We start from the raw sequence: 16618 nt of genomic DNA, 5'->3' as shown, positions 1-16618 counted from the left end.
TTCGCGCATTTTGTTCGCATATAGAGCACTACGTATCTCAAAAACAAAAACTATCGTTGTAAATATTAATAAATTTAGAAAATTCTTCACTGTTCATTACGGAAGGCATGCAGTAGGTATCCAAGGTCAAGCGGTGACTGAGGAAAGTTTTGATCCGAATTCCGACCTCTCCATTCATGTCCCTACTCTGTCGCCAGTGCTCTAGATATTATGACTTGTACAACCAAATTTCCAACAATCCACCAAGCCAACGTACGGTACCCCACTTAATCCAAATTTGGAGGTTTGACCACAAGTTGGACTAAATACTGGAATTTGAATGCTCCGCTTTACAAACTACCAACGCTGATAGTAAGCTTGGACAAAAAAGAAAGGTTCAGCAACAGCAAGACGACTAGTTCTTGTAAACAATACCATTGCCAAAACAGCCTCGGATCTAGACTGAAAATCAAATACGAATGACGCAAAGAAAACGAATAATTATTTTAGGCTTTTAGAAAGTATAGAAAATATCCCAAAATATAAATAATGAGATTTTTCACAAGATTATAGATCGTACAAATACCTGGTAATAAAATGTATCTATAATGGAAGACTAGATGGAGTTATTAGTCAGAAAATTATTCAAGGAAGAAAATCAATAGCACTGTTGAAGGAAGTAATATGGAAAAAATATTAGTATAGAAAACAAAACCAGAATATATAACACTAAAATTAAAGAAGCAGAGTAGACACACACTATAGAAATGGAGGCTCAGAAAAAGATGCTTGGAGTCATAGTGAGAGATTGAGATCAAAAATCTGAAGTCTTGTTATAACTCTGGCTTCTTTGATTTTCTGTTCCCAATATGTTTTATAAATAATAGATTACTGGTTTCTAATTATTATCTAACTTGCCTACAATACCCCTTTTATATACTTACCTCGTTTGTCAATAATTGACCTGGTATAATATAAAACAAAAAAAATTCATATGCAGCTTCTATTAAATACGTCAACCTTTCCAAAAAATCACCTTCAGTAGCACTAAAAAATTACCATTAGTTAGAACCAAATTGTTTTCAAATATCAAACAAAAAATGATATAGATAAAGCTAAACGCTTCAAAAATTGTAATCTAGAGAACTTTAAAATTATATTGTCAGTATTATTGAGGCCCATTTATGTAATGACTTTGTTGAAGGATAATTCATTTGATTAAATATGAAAATAACATTAAAAATAACATTAATCATTTAAGAAAACTTCTAGCGGGAGTTCGGCCCTGATAGCGATCAAATCTACCACGTTATCAGCTGTCCCGAAATATAGTCATTTTAAATAGTAAAAACAAACCATAATTTAATATTTTATGCCTCTACTACAAATTTAAGTGCATTAGTTAGTGTTGACAATATTATCTCAAGTGAGTAGCACTTATTTTCGTATTATTTTTGTAACAACAACAAAATAGCTTTTAAATAATACCTACGTAAAGAGATAACAAAAATTCCAGTTAAGTCTTGACCAGTTTTTTGGACCGGCCACAAGATCGGCTTAACTTGTGATCAAGAAAATTAATAAAATGACTTCATACAACAATAATACTACTCACAACTCCACTAAACACAGTTACTCAGATGTCGTAAATTATTTTAAACATCCAATAAAGCAACAAGCAATAGTCATTTCCAGTATTAAACGTACAAAAGTCCATGATTACGTCGTAGCTGTTGGATCACTAGTGGGTCCAATTAATGTACTTTTTGCCTCCAGAATTGCTAACAATACGATATGCATATACCTGTTTTTAAAAAACACTGTTGATGCTCTTCTTCATTCTTATAAATATATCGAAATAAATGGATGTCAAGTCGAAGTAAGAAGAATAATTTGTCTAGCCCAGAGACTTCTAATTTCTAATGTCCTACAATCCCGAACGAAATAATTGAACAAGAATTACAAAAACTTGGTATTCACACTGTATCCAAAATGACTTTTCTTCAAGTAGATATGTCTGAAATTGAGTCTGTTCTGAGCTTTAGAAGGCAATCATTCATTACACCCCTGAAAAATACGTCTATCCCTGACTCTTTTACCATAACTCATGATAATACTTCCTACCGGGTATTTCTCTTTATAGACGAATTCAATTGCTCCAAATGTATAACCATTGGTCATCAAGAATCAGAATGCGCTCACATTTCAAACCAAACTAATTCAACTACCCTCTTAGATTCAACCCAAACCACATCATCATTATCTAAACCACATGAACCTAATGATACCCCTTCAACTCCCCTCTCAGATACAACTCAAACCACATCGTCATTATCTAAACCTAATGAACCTAATAATAAAATATATCCATCTCCAAAACCACAGCACCAGCTGTAAATAACACTGAAAATACGACGACACCAGAAACACCAATAACCTTAAATAATGCCAATAATGTCAATTCTAAACAGATAAAAAGACATAACATCTCATCTCCTGAAATTAACGAAAACAACACAAAACCGACTCATCCATTTTTAATAACCCTAAACAATATAAACCAAAAAAGAAACCCAAAACCTCTTCCAAAACCCCCCCCGAAAATGTCATTCACTTCCTAGAATCCATCAAAGCCAAAATCGAAAATAGATCACCTCTATTTATACTAAATTTCAATGAAATATGTGATTTTATGAAAAATGTTTTAAAAAACTCTCATAACCCTGAATTAACTTCTAAAGATTACTCCAATGAACCAGAGGAACTAATTCAGATCCTTAATTTTGTTTATTGTTACACACAAAATTCTAGGTTAAGAAATAATATCAACCGACTAGAGAAAAAAATAAACCCTAACCCTTCTTCAGCTGACGAAACTGACGAATCATCACTAGTTAAAGTATAATCAAGGGATGATTTTCATTAAACACTACTCCGAAGAAATATCTCATTACCCTAATCATCTCCAAATTTTCAGTGATGACTCTAAAGCTCATGACGGACATCATCACTGACTCATTAAACGCCCTTTTAGGTGTAAAACAAATATACCCTACAAATCCAATATTTTAGGCTATAAAAATGAGATAAACATAATTTAATCAACTCGAAAAGAAGTAGCATTTATCTGGGTACCGTCGCATGTAGGAATAGCTGGAAATGAGAAAGTGGGCAACCTAGAAAACACAAGTCGAATAAACTCACAATACACAACCAAATCAAGAAATTACCCATACTCCAATTTTAAAAACCTAATTAAAGACCACTGTATGAACATACGGCAAGACTACTGGAAAGATTCAGGAACCAAACTATATGAGATTTATTCCCTTGTGAAGACCATCTCGAATAATCCATCCAATAGAAGGGACCAAGTAATAACTAACCGACTAAGAATTGGACACACTGCACTGACCCATAAATTCTTAAGCAACAAAGAATCTTCTCCAACCTGCAGAAACTGTTCTCTCCCATTGACGGTGAAGCATATTCTGATTGACTGTCAGTATCACGAAGAAATAAGAAGAAATATGGAATCTTAGATGACATCAAAACCACTTTAACCATAAACACTGACCATGTAATAAATTATTTAAAAGATTTACGTTTATATACATATATTTAATGTAAATAAAATAAACTCTTGTGTACGTTACTCCACTAATAACCCTGCGAGGTTGATGTGGATTATGTCTTTTTTCTAAATAAAAAAAAACTTCTAGCGGTTTAATTTTTTTGTTATGACACATCTTAAACATGCTTTCTTTAGACTGAGGTACGAACCAAAGGTATGTAAGGTGGCAAAAATCATCATTATACTAAAACCATTAAAATCTTTACAAGAAACTTCTGCATAGAGGAATATGTCAGTATTGCTAATAATCATGTCGAAATTATTGAAAAATTACTCCTGAAGACACTAAACCTCACTATAGAAGAAGGTTAATTTTCTAATCATCATGAATGTTAGGGTAATAAGTCTTCTACTCATAATCCGTAATAGGTTTTATACAAGTTGAAAAAAGAATAGGAATAGCCCTCAAGCAACTAAGGCTAAAATACATAATGTAATACATTATCGATAAGAATTGTACTGATACGTAAGTATTTTCATTTATTTATTTTATATTATTTTTTTAAAAATTATTCATACGGTTCATCAGAGTGGAGCTGGTCCACAATATCTAATTTAAATTTAAAACACACCTACGTACTTCTACTTTATTTTTTCTATAAGTTGTCATTATTGACTGAATATTGATTAAGTCCTCTGTAGTACTCAAATAATTGTTTGTTTTGTCATATACACATTCGTTTATATACACTATGTATCTTAGCTTTAGTTTCTTGGGGGCCTGAAGATGCTGTAAAAGTTTGTAAACAGCGAAACCGGTAGCCCGGTCTTTTTCAACTTTAATAAAAACCTATAACGGATTGTGAGTAGAACACCTATTTCTTTTTACATTTATGAATATGTGCTTACACCAGTAATACTTTTATCATTTTATAATCATCAGTTAGGTTTGGGAAAAGCCAGTCAACATGGATCAGGTACATAAAATATCAAATATGGTAGAAAAATCTCTAGAAGGGGAAAATTTTTATTTTGTAAATTTTTTCGATATCTCTCAAAAACTAAAAAGAGAAAAGGGAGAATAACCCAAATTAAAAAGAAAGTTATTTTTACATGTATATATTAGATTTACATCAAATATGTCAAATAGACAATTTTATTTTGTTATCAAATTCATGAAAAAACCGTTTACCTGTTTTCTTCATAGTTTATATAAACAAAATATAAGCGATAACGGTAGTTATTGCCTTTCGCATCAGGTTTTTAATAACCTCTGGGGAATTTGGTAGAAAGCTAATTATCGCTATTTTGTTTATCGAACATAAAATTGAAAAGTACAGTCAATTTTGAGAAATTACGAGGTTTGGTTTTGTTATTGAAATACAAAATAGCATTGGTTAAAGAGAGCGTGAAAGGAGATTTTTGATGTTAGATGAATTTTGGAAGAAGGAAAAGGTAGTTAGTTATCTGTTGCTGATCTTAGAAGACAAAATCCTAAGAAGTGATTTAGTGCAGGTAATTGTGAACGGTTAAGAAAGTAATTTGTGAATAAGAGTTAGAAGGTGGTAGCAGTATTGGTATATGAATGCTGATTAAGAGAAGTTGCAGTTGAAGTTTTTTTCGGTATTTCTTGTAAGTAAAAACCGGTTATTATTCATTGGGAGAATCATAGACGAGGAAATTTCTGGCAGCTAAAAGAGATCGAAAGATTCCGTGTAAGCAGGCGAAAGGAAGTAGTTTCGCTAAAGGATTTTTAATGAACTAGTTGGCATGAACAATGTCTCTTGAACTATATGATTGGGAAGGACATCAAACTCCTAGACAACGCATATCAGATAAGAAGACTTCAGTTAGTCTGGTGAGTGAAATGATACGTTAAAAAGCAGAGCAAGGTGCGGCTTAAGTGTAAACGATAGTTATTAGTATTATTAAGCTTATAACTTAAGGATTGTTGGTGAATATAACCTAAGATCAGTCTCCAGTGATATTAAATAAGGATAGAACTAACTTACTTATTTTATTGATAGGGGCATAATGGGCAGATAGCAATAACCATAAGAGCGTTTTCCAAACCATTCTCTCAGGTTTTTGAGCCATGAAATTCGTCCTCTTCTGATGATTCTTCTGCCATCTATCTTTCCTTGCATTCTGAGTCGCAGGATGCCATACTTCTCGCCCCGCATCACATGTTCGAGATACTGTAGCTTTCTTTCTTTAATTGTAAGTTCAACTTCCTTCTCTTTACCTATTCTTCTCAGTACTTAATTGTTCGTAACTCTATCTACCCAGGAAACCCGCATAATTCTTCTATAGGTCCCCATTTCAAAGGCGTTAAGTCGTCTCATTGTGTCTAGATTTAACGTCCATAATTCCATTCCATAGTATAGTACACTGTATACGTAACATTTTGTTAGGTTTACTTTAAGAGCTAATGTTAAATCTTTGCCACATAGGACCTTTTTCATTTTCATAAAATTAGAACGTGCTTTTTCGATTCTAACTTTGATTTCTACAGCGTAGTCATTATTTTCTGTTATAAGTGTTCCTAGGTAAGTGTACTTTTTTACTCTTTCGATCTGCTGGCCTTCTACTATTAAGATTTCGTTAGTATTATGGTTGTTTTTACAAATTTTCTTAAACTTCGTCTTTTTGATATTGAGCGAGAGTCCGTACTCCCTACTACACATTACTATTTTACTTATGAGTCTTTCCAGGTCTTTTAAACTATCGGCTATTATTACTGTATCATCTGCATATCTGATGTTGTTAACTAAGACTCCATTTACTCTTATGCCGACTGTTTCATCTTTCAGAGTTTCTCGAATTACCTCTTCGGAATAAGCGTTAAATAATAGAGGTGATAGTATGTAGCCTTGCCTGACTCCTCTCTTTATTTCCATTTCTTCAGATGTCTCTTTTTCATTTCGTGCTATTGCTTGCTGATTGTAATAAAGGTTTGTCATTAGCCTTAAATCTCTTTCATCTAGGTTTTTATTTTTTAGAATTTTCATGAGTCGGTCATGTTTTACTTTATCAAACGCTTTATTGTAGTCTATAAGCAAGTAAAGAGGGCGGTTAACATCTAAACACCTCTGCGTCAGCACGTTGAAGGAGAATAGTGCCTCTCTGGTACCCATACCATTGCAGAACCTATATTATGTGTCACTAATGTCCAGCTCCAGTTTAGTGTGAATTCTGACGTGGATAATTTTCAACAGAATTTTCAAGGTATGTGACATTAAGGTTATGGTTCGATAGTCACTTACCAATACAACGTGCAAAATCTTAGGAAAAATGGTGAATTATAGACTAAGATGGGTTTATAAGGTTAAAAGATCTGGAGTCCGAAATACATGAATCATTTGCAATTTTACAGGAATTTCTGGCTATCTTTTTCGATATAACAAAAGTGTTTGACATGGCTTGGAGATACGACATTCTTAACACACTTAGTCATCGAGGTGTCAAAGGTAACGTGCTATATTTTATTCATAATTTTCCTAACAAGAGACAATTTAAAGTTAAGATAAATGGTACAATATCCAGCTCTAAAGATCAAACAAATGGAACACTTCAAGGATCCGTTATTAGTTCAACACTATTTTTAGTAGCGTTAAACAAAATCTTAGAAAACTTTCCAAAACTTGTTAAGGCGAGATTATATGCTGCTGATTTGGTTATATATTAAAGAGGAAAAAATATTCTTTCTATACAGAAAAACTTACAATGTGTAATAAATCACCTTGAAAACTGGTCAAAAGCTATGGGATTGCAATTTTCTGCAACCAAAACCAAATGTATTTTATGAAATGAAAAAGACAAAAAAGATTTAATTTACACCTTTTAACATCTCCATCATCGTCTGGTCATGTCTTGCAATTTTTAGAAGGCTGCAGATTAAAGCAGAAATCTGAATTTGTTTCGAAACTATCTTACCGATTTTTCAAATGTATTTTATTTTCAAAAAAAAAACGGCACCCTGCAAATCCAGATCTTCAGTTATATGGAAACAACTTAACTTATGTGGAACACTTAAAATTTTAATGAATGATCTTTGATAAAAAACTATCCTGGAAATACCATATTATGCAAATTAAGCAACTTGTCAATCTGGTCTTAATTTAATGCGAACACTGTGCAATCGTAATTGGGGCTCAGATTTTAAAAGTCTGATTCATATTTACAAATTGCTAGTACGATTAAAACTCGATTATGGATCAGTTGTATACTCATCTACAAAAAAAACTCTTCTAGAGCAACTAGAATTCATACAAAATACAGCACTAAGAAAAGCTACAGGAGCATTTTGTACTAGCCCCATTAAAAGTCTACAAAGTTTAACCAAGGAACCACCTTTAAATTTTAGAAGAATGTACTTATCATTTACATACGTATCATCCATATGTGCGATAAAATCGCATCCCACTTTCCATCATACTATCGCTGAACGTTTCAAAGAAACTTATATAAACAAAAAAAGGACGAACTCTCAATTTTACGAGAGAATCAGATGATATCTCTATCTCCATAATATAAAATTCCCAAAATTTTTTGATCAGACAAATACAGTCACACCTCCCCCCTGGACCTATCCTTCTGCAATATGTGATCTAACTCTTTCTAAATACAATAAGCTTGAGACCTCCCATGCAACAATTATTCAATCATTTTACAACATACTTGCTTCTTTCCCAGATCATTGTGATATCCATACAGATGCATCCAAAACTATTATTGGTGTGGGATCAGCAGTTATAACTTCGAGCATTGTATTTTAAATTATCTTCTCGTTGCAGTGCATACTCTGGAGAACTATACTCAATTCTACAAGCCCTCATTTATATACATAACCAAAAAATTCCAAATTCTGTCATAATTACCGACTCTATCAATACATTTACATACGAAAGAACAGTTATATACAAGTAATCCCATAGGTATTTTAATAAAAGAATAATTACATTTGCTAAACAACGTGAGACAGCAAGTACGCTTTATATGGGTTCCATCACATACCGGACTTAAGAGCGTAGGCGCAAAATATCGGGCCAATGCTATTTAAATGCATTCATTTTTTTCGAATCCTAAAAAAACTATTTTTAAAAAATTTAAACGCAGAATGAAAGAATACATTATTACTGAGGGCCGAAAGTCCCTGAAAACTTCTATAAGTTACTGGGGTTTATTTTAATAAGTTACTGGGGTGAAAAAAAAAGAAAATTTAGTGTGATTTTTAATTTCAAATATCTCATTCAAAAAAACTTTTTGTTTATTGTAAGTGCCTTTCGGCCTTCGGTAATAATGTAATCTTTCATTCTGCGTTACAATTTTTTAAAAATATTTGTTAGTTTTCTCAGGATTCGAAAAAAAATAATTGCATTTAAAAAGCATTGGCCCGAAATTTTGCGCCTACGCTTAAAGGAAACGAACAAGCAAATTTTCATGCCAGGGAGCAATACACAGTGCCTCTTCAGTGATAGTGAACTTAGTGTCTGTTTCCGATTACAAATCGTTCCTTAAAGAAAAAGTGACAAATGAATGGAAAAACGAATGGAATCTTTCACAATCGACTGTACACATCGTAAAGCCCTCAACCGAATCTTGGTGCAAGATAAATTTAACTCGCCAGCTGTTTGTTAAGCTAACGCATTTACGTATAAGTCACAGCAAACTAACTCACAGCTACCTAACCTCCAAATCAAATCGCCTTATTTGTGACTTATGTAACTGCGACATTAATGTAGAACATTTAATATAGTGAGTAATCAGTGAAAGACAAAATACTCACTAGCAACAATATAAAAGCAGTCTTAGGAACTATGTATGACTATATTAAAGCTAATAAACCAAAGTGGTTGATGCTGTTATCAATAAAATAAAAAAAATGGAATTGTAACGTATTAACCTTTTACTTTTATGTCATAATAAATGTTTCTAATTGCTCTTTTTATAGTATGCCTGATGTCTTGAGTTTTTATTTTATTTATTTATTTTTATATTATTTTTGGTACAATATGTAATATTCAGAGCGTTATAATAAAATTGTTTAAATTTCTATTTACCTATTTCTATTCTATTTCTATTTACCTCTCCCTTTATTTGCGCCACACAACAAACTAGTGTTGCTCAAATGCAAGAACAAGACGAGACTTAGACAGTCTTGGTCTTGCGCCAATACACCTGGTCTTGGTCTTGGTCTTGGTATTGCACTCCCGGTCTTGGTCTTGGTCTTGGTCTTGCAGCAAGAGTCTTGCAAGTCTTGCAGTTACCCATTAGCCTATTGCTATTTATTAAACGTTACTTTAGATCTTAGAACAATATAACAGAGTAAGTACATTTTAAGCTTGAATTAACATAGCGATAATAAAGACCAACCAAATTAATAAATGTCTAAATAACTGACACCGAGTGGGGTTTGAAGCCACAATCTAAGCGATCCGTGCCTATACTCTAACTAACTCAGCTATCTACCATGCCCCATGGAAGTCAATCTGTTTCTTAATAAACATTTGCATTTACTAAGCTTACATGTGCTAAAACATGGTTAAACACAAAAAAAAACAAATTAATGACATAAGCATGCCTGTATTTTAAAGAACATTATATGGCTAGAAAGTGATTGATGGACATGATGGGCAAAAAATCCACATACATGTATTAAGGGTACAGATTTTTTAGGTGATAAGATAACAAACTATAATCCACTTATTAAAGCAAAATAAATGTTTTTACCAATCTTACCTCTACTTTTATATAAAAAACTAAATTAAAAAAATTAAGAATAGGTAAAAAAGCAATGATAATCAAAAGAAGTTATTTTAAATTAAGGAGATACCTACTTAATAAATACATTCATTTACCAAAATAAATAGTAGGTACATAATATATGTAAAGGTAATAAGGTAATAAGTATATTTTTTACATAGCAAAAGCTTGGGATATCTCCACCGAATTTTGGTTTTTCAGGAAGAAATATTTGTAATTCCTTTTTGTGGAAAGATATTAGATGCTTTCTTAAACCTGACGTGTTTCTGTTGTTCATTTTCATTTCAACCTTTATATGTAGGCACAATTTACACAAAGCAATTTGGGATGCATGAATTATTTCGAAAAACTCATCAAATTTGCTTTTAGGTCTTTTAGATCTATAACTCCAACGCTCACTACTTCGACTAGAAATATTTGAATCTTTGTCCATCATATTAAATTGTAAACTTGTCACTCCGGGAACAACAAGGATTAGATGAAAAACAATTATTACATGAGACTCAAAGGAAAGCTCAATTGGGAATGAAGTTAAGTGATTGTTAGTGAGTGTTAAGTAAGTCGAAAAAGTAACGACTATACTTTATAGTTAGGTACTTTATGTTCGTTACTATCCAATACCCTATTTTATAAGTATCTAATAACAAACCGAGACTTACTTATATCGTTACTTCGTTATTCTAAATACTTCGGTATTTTATTTACACGGTAGGCAAAATCATCTGTTATTAATTTGTCTCGTTACAGCCACGCTCTTTCAGCAAATTTTGTTTAACCGAATGATCTCATCGCACACTCAGCAGAAACAATATTAATAGTCTAAGGCCGATAAGATTTGTTTATTTAGATTCCTCCTGACTAAATTATAATGCGAACAAAATTTAATTATTAAGTGGGTGTCCGTAACAATTATATTTTTTATTAGCTAGAGTGACATATTTTAAAAAATATCGATACGATATTAATGTCGGCGTCGTAATGCAAGATTATTTTTATTATTAGAGGGTATTCTCGAAATATGGACAATTAATTTCAGAGCGAAGAAGTCGTCTGCTGGAAAAGAATGTACAAAGTATTTTATTTTTAAATTGTAATTATGACCTCTGAGCAAGTGTTAAATGTGTTTTTAATGAATATTTTGATTCGGTATGTGTTTATGGTATTGTTTGTAATGCGCATAAGTCCAGTTTTTTAAATTTTTATTACATATTTTTTTGCGTCTCATAGAGTCTTTAAGCATATATCCGAACTACTATACTCGCTAAAACCACACTCGCTAAAACCACACTCAGTCCTAACTGCAAGACGCAAGAGTCTCGCAGGCTTAGTCTTGTTCTTGCTTAAATCTTGCACGGTCAGTCTTGGTCTTGGTCTTGCTAAAATTAGGCGGTCTTGTTCTTGGTCTTGGTCTTGCAAAAACGCAAGAAGAAGACCAAGACTGCAAGACAAAGACCGATTTTGGGCAACACTACAACAAACACTGATTTTAAAGCTTATGACACTTGCTGATGCACTTGTGACAACTGTTAAGATAAGAATACAAGGTAGAGAAATTCCAATTTTGCCAAAAAACTTTAGAAAATTATATGTAGTCTAAATAAAAAAACTTACTTACCGATTTACTATTACAAATATTTCAGCACAGTATGCTGTAAAACATGACAACATCATAAATATGTTAGGATACCAAAATGTTTGATTAACCCGTTTTACATAGCTGCAAAATAATATTTATTTATTATTTTAACAAATTAGTCTATTTAAAAGTCTATAGTCTACGAAAAAAGTTTTTTAAAAGATATCAATCTTTAAATATTCAGATGATACGACTGTTATAACTGCATCCGAAGAAGAAATATTCTACATTTCACAACTAGCTGAAACCGAAAGCAATACACATAGTCTCAAGATCAATAAACAAAAAACAAAGTTATGATAGTCGATTATCTAAACTCACTGCAAACAATCGGAGCCTTGGACCAGTTTAAAATGGTTACAGAGTTGAACTATTTAGAATCTCTTGTGAAACCGAAATTTGTAGGAAAATGGGAATGGCGAAAAATGGTATGAGTCGATTAACAAAACTATGAAAAGATCGCTTCTTGTCAAAGAATACCAAAATGAGATTGGTATGTACCCTAATTTTTCCTATATTTAATTACGGATCCAAAATATGGTCAATGAAATCGGACGATAAGAAAGTAATTCACTCCGTCAAGATGTAGTGCCGATAAACTTGGAGATTTAAATTTTGAAAAACATTAAAAGTAGCAGAAGAAGAGGTCACTCATCCACTAGATGGACAGATAGATTAAATGTCGAAAGCTAGTGGCTAGACATTCTTTGAATCCATAAGAGCAGTCCAGGATAGAAGCGATGCAATAAGATAGTTGCTTGTATCTAGACCCGTACGCTCTAGAACAGGTCCTGATCAGCTTTAAACAGGTCAAGAACAGGTTTAGAACAGTTCTTGATTAGCTTTGAACAGAGCTAGAACAGGTCCTGATCAGCTTTGAACAGGTCTCGAATAGGTCTCAAACAGATTTTTCTATACAATTAACCTGCCGCCTTTTCTGCTTTTCAACAAGCTGCTGTACATTCACGTATCTTAAGTTGTTTGAGCTCTACATGCTTAAAGCGCCTTTGGTTATCCACTCTTGAGCCCCCAACCTTTCAATATTTACTTTGTGGGCTACCTTCTTTTTGACGAGGTCTCATACATCACAATTAGATGAATTGTTTTACCCCCACTAGAGAAAAAAATAACCGGAATATACTTAAACAGACAAGGTTAACCTTATTTGCGTCTTCTTTTTTGCGTTGTGCATCCTCAGGGGAAGATTATGGTATGCGTCCGATTAGAATATTTTTAGAATGTGCTATGCGATTTGCAGCTTCATTAGCAATTTATTTGTGAATTTAGTAGACTTAAATAAATAAATCTGGCTGAGCTTATCATTTAACTTACTTATTTTATTAGCACAATCATCAGTATTCGTGCGATTTTTATTTTAAAGTCTATTAGAAGATCTTTTATTATCAAAATATTAGAGAAATTTGAGCTGCAAGACTTTCATAGGATACGCAGTACATGAATTTTCTGCCGGGTGACGCGATCCTCTGAAGAAAGGTCGGTAGATGTGATGTGTATTTGTCGTTTATAGCCGTCGCACTGGAGATTGCGGTCAGCTGTCCCTATGGTTTTCGAGCAGTTATTGTTGGTATATTTTTATTGTTGACTTCTTTTAGTATTGACAACCAAAGCATGATGCACTGTGGTTTGCCACACATTTTTCTCCGTTGAGTAGGATGAGGGTTATTAATGAATCTTTTTTCTGTTCTTGATGTATGTTTTATGCTCGTTTATCCTGACACTTAGTGGTCTTGCGGTTTCTCCCACGTAGAAATTGTTGCATTCACAGGGTATTTTATAGATGCAGTTTTTTATATTTTTATTATGTTGTTTTACACAAGATAGACTTCAGTGTGCTTGAATGTGTGTTTTGAATGTTGTTGTGATCTTGTACTTGTTTGCTAACCTCTTCAGTTCTTCTGATAAGCCCTTTACATATGACATTTATGTCATATTTAAGTCCCTTCTTGTGTGATTCTGGATTCCTTGAGGTGTTATGTTGTTTCGTTTCATTAATCTCTTGGAATTGCTTGTTTAGAAATGACAATGGGTAGCTATTGCTAGTCAGAACCTTTCGTCTCGAGACTAGCAATCTCCAGTGGAGTCCTATATTGCCATGTTATCTATTCCTGTTGTAACTTAATCATCATAGTATATAAAGTTATAAAATGTAACTCAAAGTAAATTTACTAACGGTTTAAGGGTTTTTACCCATATATTTATTGGCTTTAAACATGTACATCCAGATAGCACTGATGATGGAATATTAGTCCAGAAAACGTTCTGCAATGTAGTCCGATAGGGTTTTTAATATTATATCTTTTATAAAGAAATTTTTAAATACATTTTTTAGGTAATTGTTACTTGTAAAGTGGGTCTCTGTACCTAGTAAACTATCAAGATTGTGTTTAATGACTTTGATTTCTTGAGTATATGAATTCATTCCGTTGGCACTACATTCTGCTATCTTTAACATTTCGGTTATTTCGATATTTTAGCTCCAAGTGTTGTGATCAGGTTCATCCTTTTTCCGATTTGTGTTAAAAGATATCTCTCTTTCTCTCTCTCTCTTTATTAGTTTCAACTCGGCGAGATCAGAGAGCTGGGTACTGACCGATTGATTTGGATAATTTATAGTATTAGCAGCATGTGTTGGCTGAGATGTGGCTTGTGCGTAAGTAAATCCTGGATTTGTAGGTTGTTGTGCATCTGGATTGTGTCTTTTGTCGCAATTATTTATGAAATTTACAACAATTTACGTATTTTACCATGTTATGTTTTATTTTTCTTGACCACTGACTAGTTTGGTGTTGTTCTGTGCATTTTATACATCTACAGTTGCGTTGATAGAAATTTTTGTGTGGCTATGTCTCTGATAACGGATGCATTGGGGTATGACTTTTCTTGTATACTGGGGTTTCAAACATTACGCTTATATTCATTATGAATTTTGTTTCGTATATCTTTTTATTATTTTAATAAATATTTAAATCTATAAAGAACATCTTCTTTAAGTGCCGTCTTTCGATCGGAGGTTGGATATCATCATCACTATCTTTACTCTATCTACTACTGCTCTGAAGAGTTCTATACAACTGCATTTAAACCAGTCATTTAAATTCTTCAACTATGACACTCTCCTTCTTTCTATACTCCTTCTTCCTCTGATCGTTTCCTTTATTATCAGCCTTAGCAGTTCATATCGCTGTCCCCTCATTACGTGTCCCAGATATTGTAACTTTCTTATTTTTATTGTGATTATTATTTTGCATTTTTTTCCCATTTTTCGCAATATTTTCGTGATAGTTTTCTTCTGTGTCCTGTGTCATAAAACCACATTTCAATGGATTGTAACTTATTTATGTGTTCTTTCTTTAATGTCCATCTTTCAAGTCCATATTGCAGTATCGAAAATACGTAGCATCTCAGTGCCCTTACTCTCATTTCTAATCTAAGGTCTTTGTTGCAGAGAACTGTTTTTATATTTACAAACGCATTTCTTGCTATTTCTATCCTTGCTCTTATTTTGGTTGTTTGATCATTATTGTTATTATCATTATCATAAAGAACATATATAAGGAATTTTTATTTTATAATTTTGAATGTTCCTCAATTGTTCGACTTTACGTCACAAAAGTTCTATGTTATTTTTAATTTCATCTGGGTATGTCGAATCATGTATGTTCATTAGTACAACCCTGAAGCTTTATTTTGTTTGGGTTTATACGTATGAAACTCTGGTTCTGTATGTATAAACGTATTGTTTTCTTTTCATAAGGGCTTTTTCATAATTCAAATAAAAATATTGAACATAAACGGACTAAGTCCAACGTTGCCAATCCTACTAACGGGTTACTTAAACCACCTGAAAATTCAAATGCTGTAGCTAATAATAGTAGTCGTAGTCCTAGTAAAAGTCAGTCCACGTCTACTGTGAAAGCAGTGCTTTCAGATTTAGTTGATTTAGAAAGTAATGAGTGTCAAAAGGCCCAAGAAAGTATTATGTCATCTGTAATAAATATGACAAAAGAAGCCACAAATGACGAAGTTCCATGGCAGAAAGTTCAAACCAGAAACAAAAGAAGAAGACAGTTAGTTGTTGGAACTGGTGCTGGAACTGCAAAGGTGTTCCAAAATATGTGGATCTATATGTGTATCGCATTGATCCTAGCACCAATGTGACTGCAATAGAAAATCTTCTGAAACCCCATTTTCCGGAAGTGCTTTGCGAGTCTATGTAGTCTCTCTACCCAAGTCTTTACTAATCATTTAAGGTCCGAATATATCAAAATAATTTCAATAAAGCTATGGATCCAGCACTCTGGCCTGAAAATGCATGCGTGAACAATTTTTTGTACCTACGGAAAAATCAGAGGGTCCAGAGGTAATGTTTAACCCCAAATTAATGTTATTAAATGTTTAAATTATAAATAATCATAAAATATGTAACATTGTTGTAGATATTAATACATTTAAAAATATAGAAATCTTATGTCTAATAGAATTATGGGAAATCATTGACTCTATTAATAATGTATACATTGATGGATTTACTATGAGTAGTAGTTATTGTAGAAACTCTTCAGTAAGAGGAGGTGGTGTAGCAATATTCGTAAAGAGAAATGTAAACGCTCATATTATTAATGTTAAAAAATTCTGTTCTGATA

The 16618-nt window shown here is 32.7% G+C and overlaps 1 protein-coding gene across 2 annotated transcripts in view; it reads right to left on the bottom strand.

Moving 5' to 3' along the window:
- Positions 1–16618, bottom strand: part of LOC140435584 (odorant receptor Or2-like) — a 95186-nt gene that overhangs the window by 18732 nt on the left and 59836 nt on the right. The window contains exons 4-5 of one of the 2 annotated variants that reach the window (XM_072524330.1): positions 11934–12035; positions 924–1026 (exon numbers count right to left, since the gene is read on the bottom strand). In XM_072524330.1, coding sequence (XP_072380431.1) covers positions 924–1026; positions 11934–12035 — 205 coding nt within the window. The remainder of the gene's footprint in view (positions 1–923; positions 1027–11933; positions 12036–16618) is intronic. The other variant, XM_072524331.1, reaches the window with a different exon arrangement.

The sequence above is a fragment of the Diabrotica undecimpunctata genome, chromosome 3 (genome assembly GCF_040954645.1).
Source record: "Diabrotica undecimpunctata isolate CICGRU chromosome 3, icDiaUnde3, whole genome shotgun sequence".
NCBI classification, from domain to species: domain Eukaryota; kingdom Metazoa; phylum Arthropoda; class Insecta; order Coleoptera; family Chrysomelidae; genus Diabrotica; species Diabrotica undecimpunctata.
Note: the sequence above shows the minus strand (reverse complement) of the source record. Positions and strands in the feature narration are given on the sequence as shown.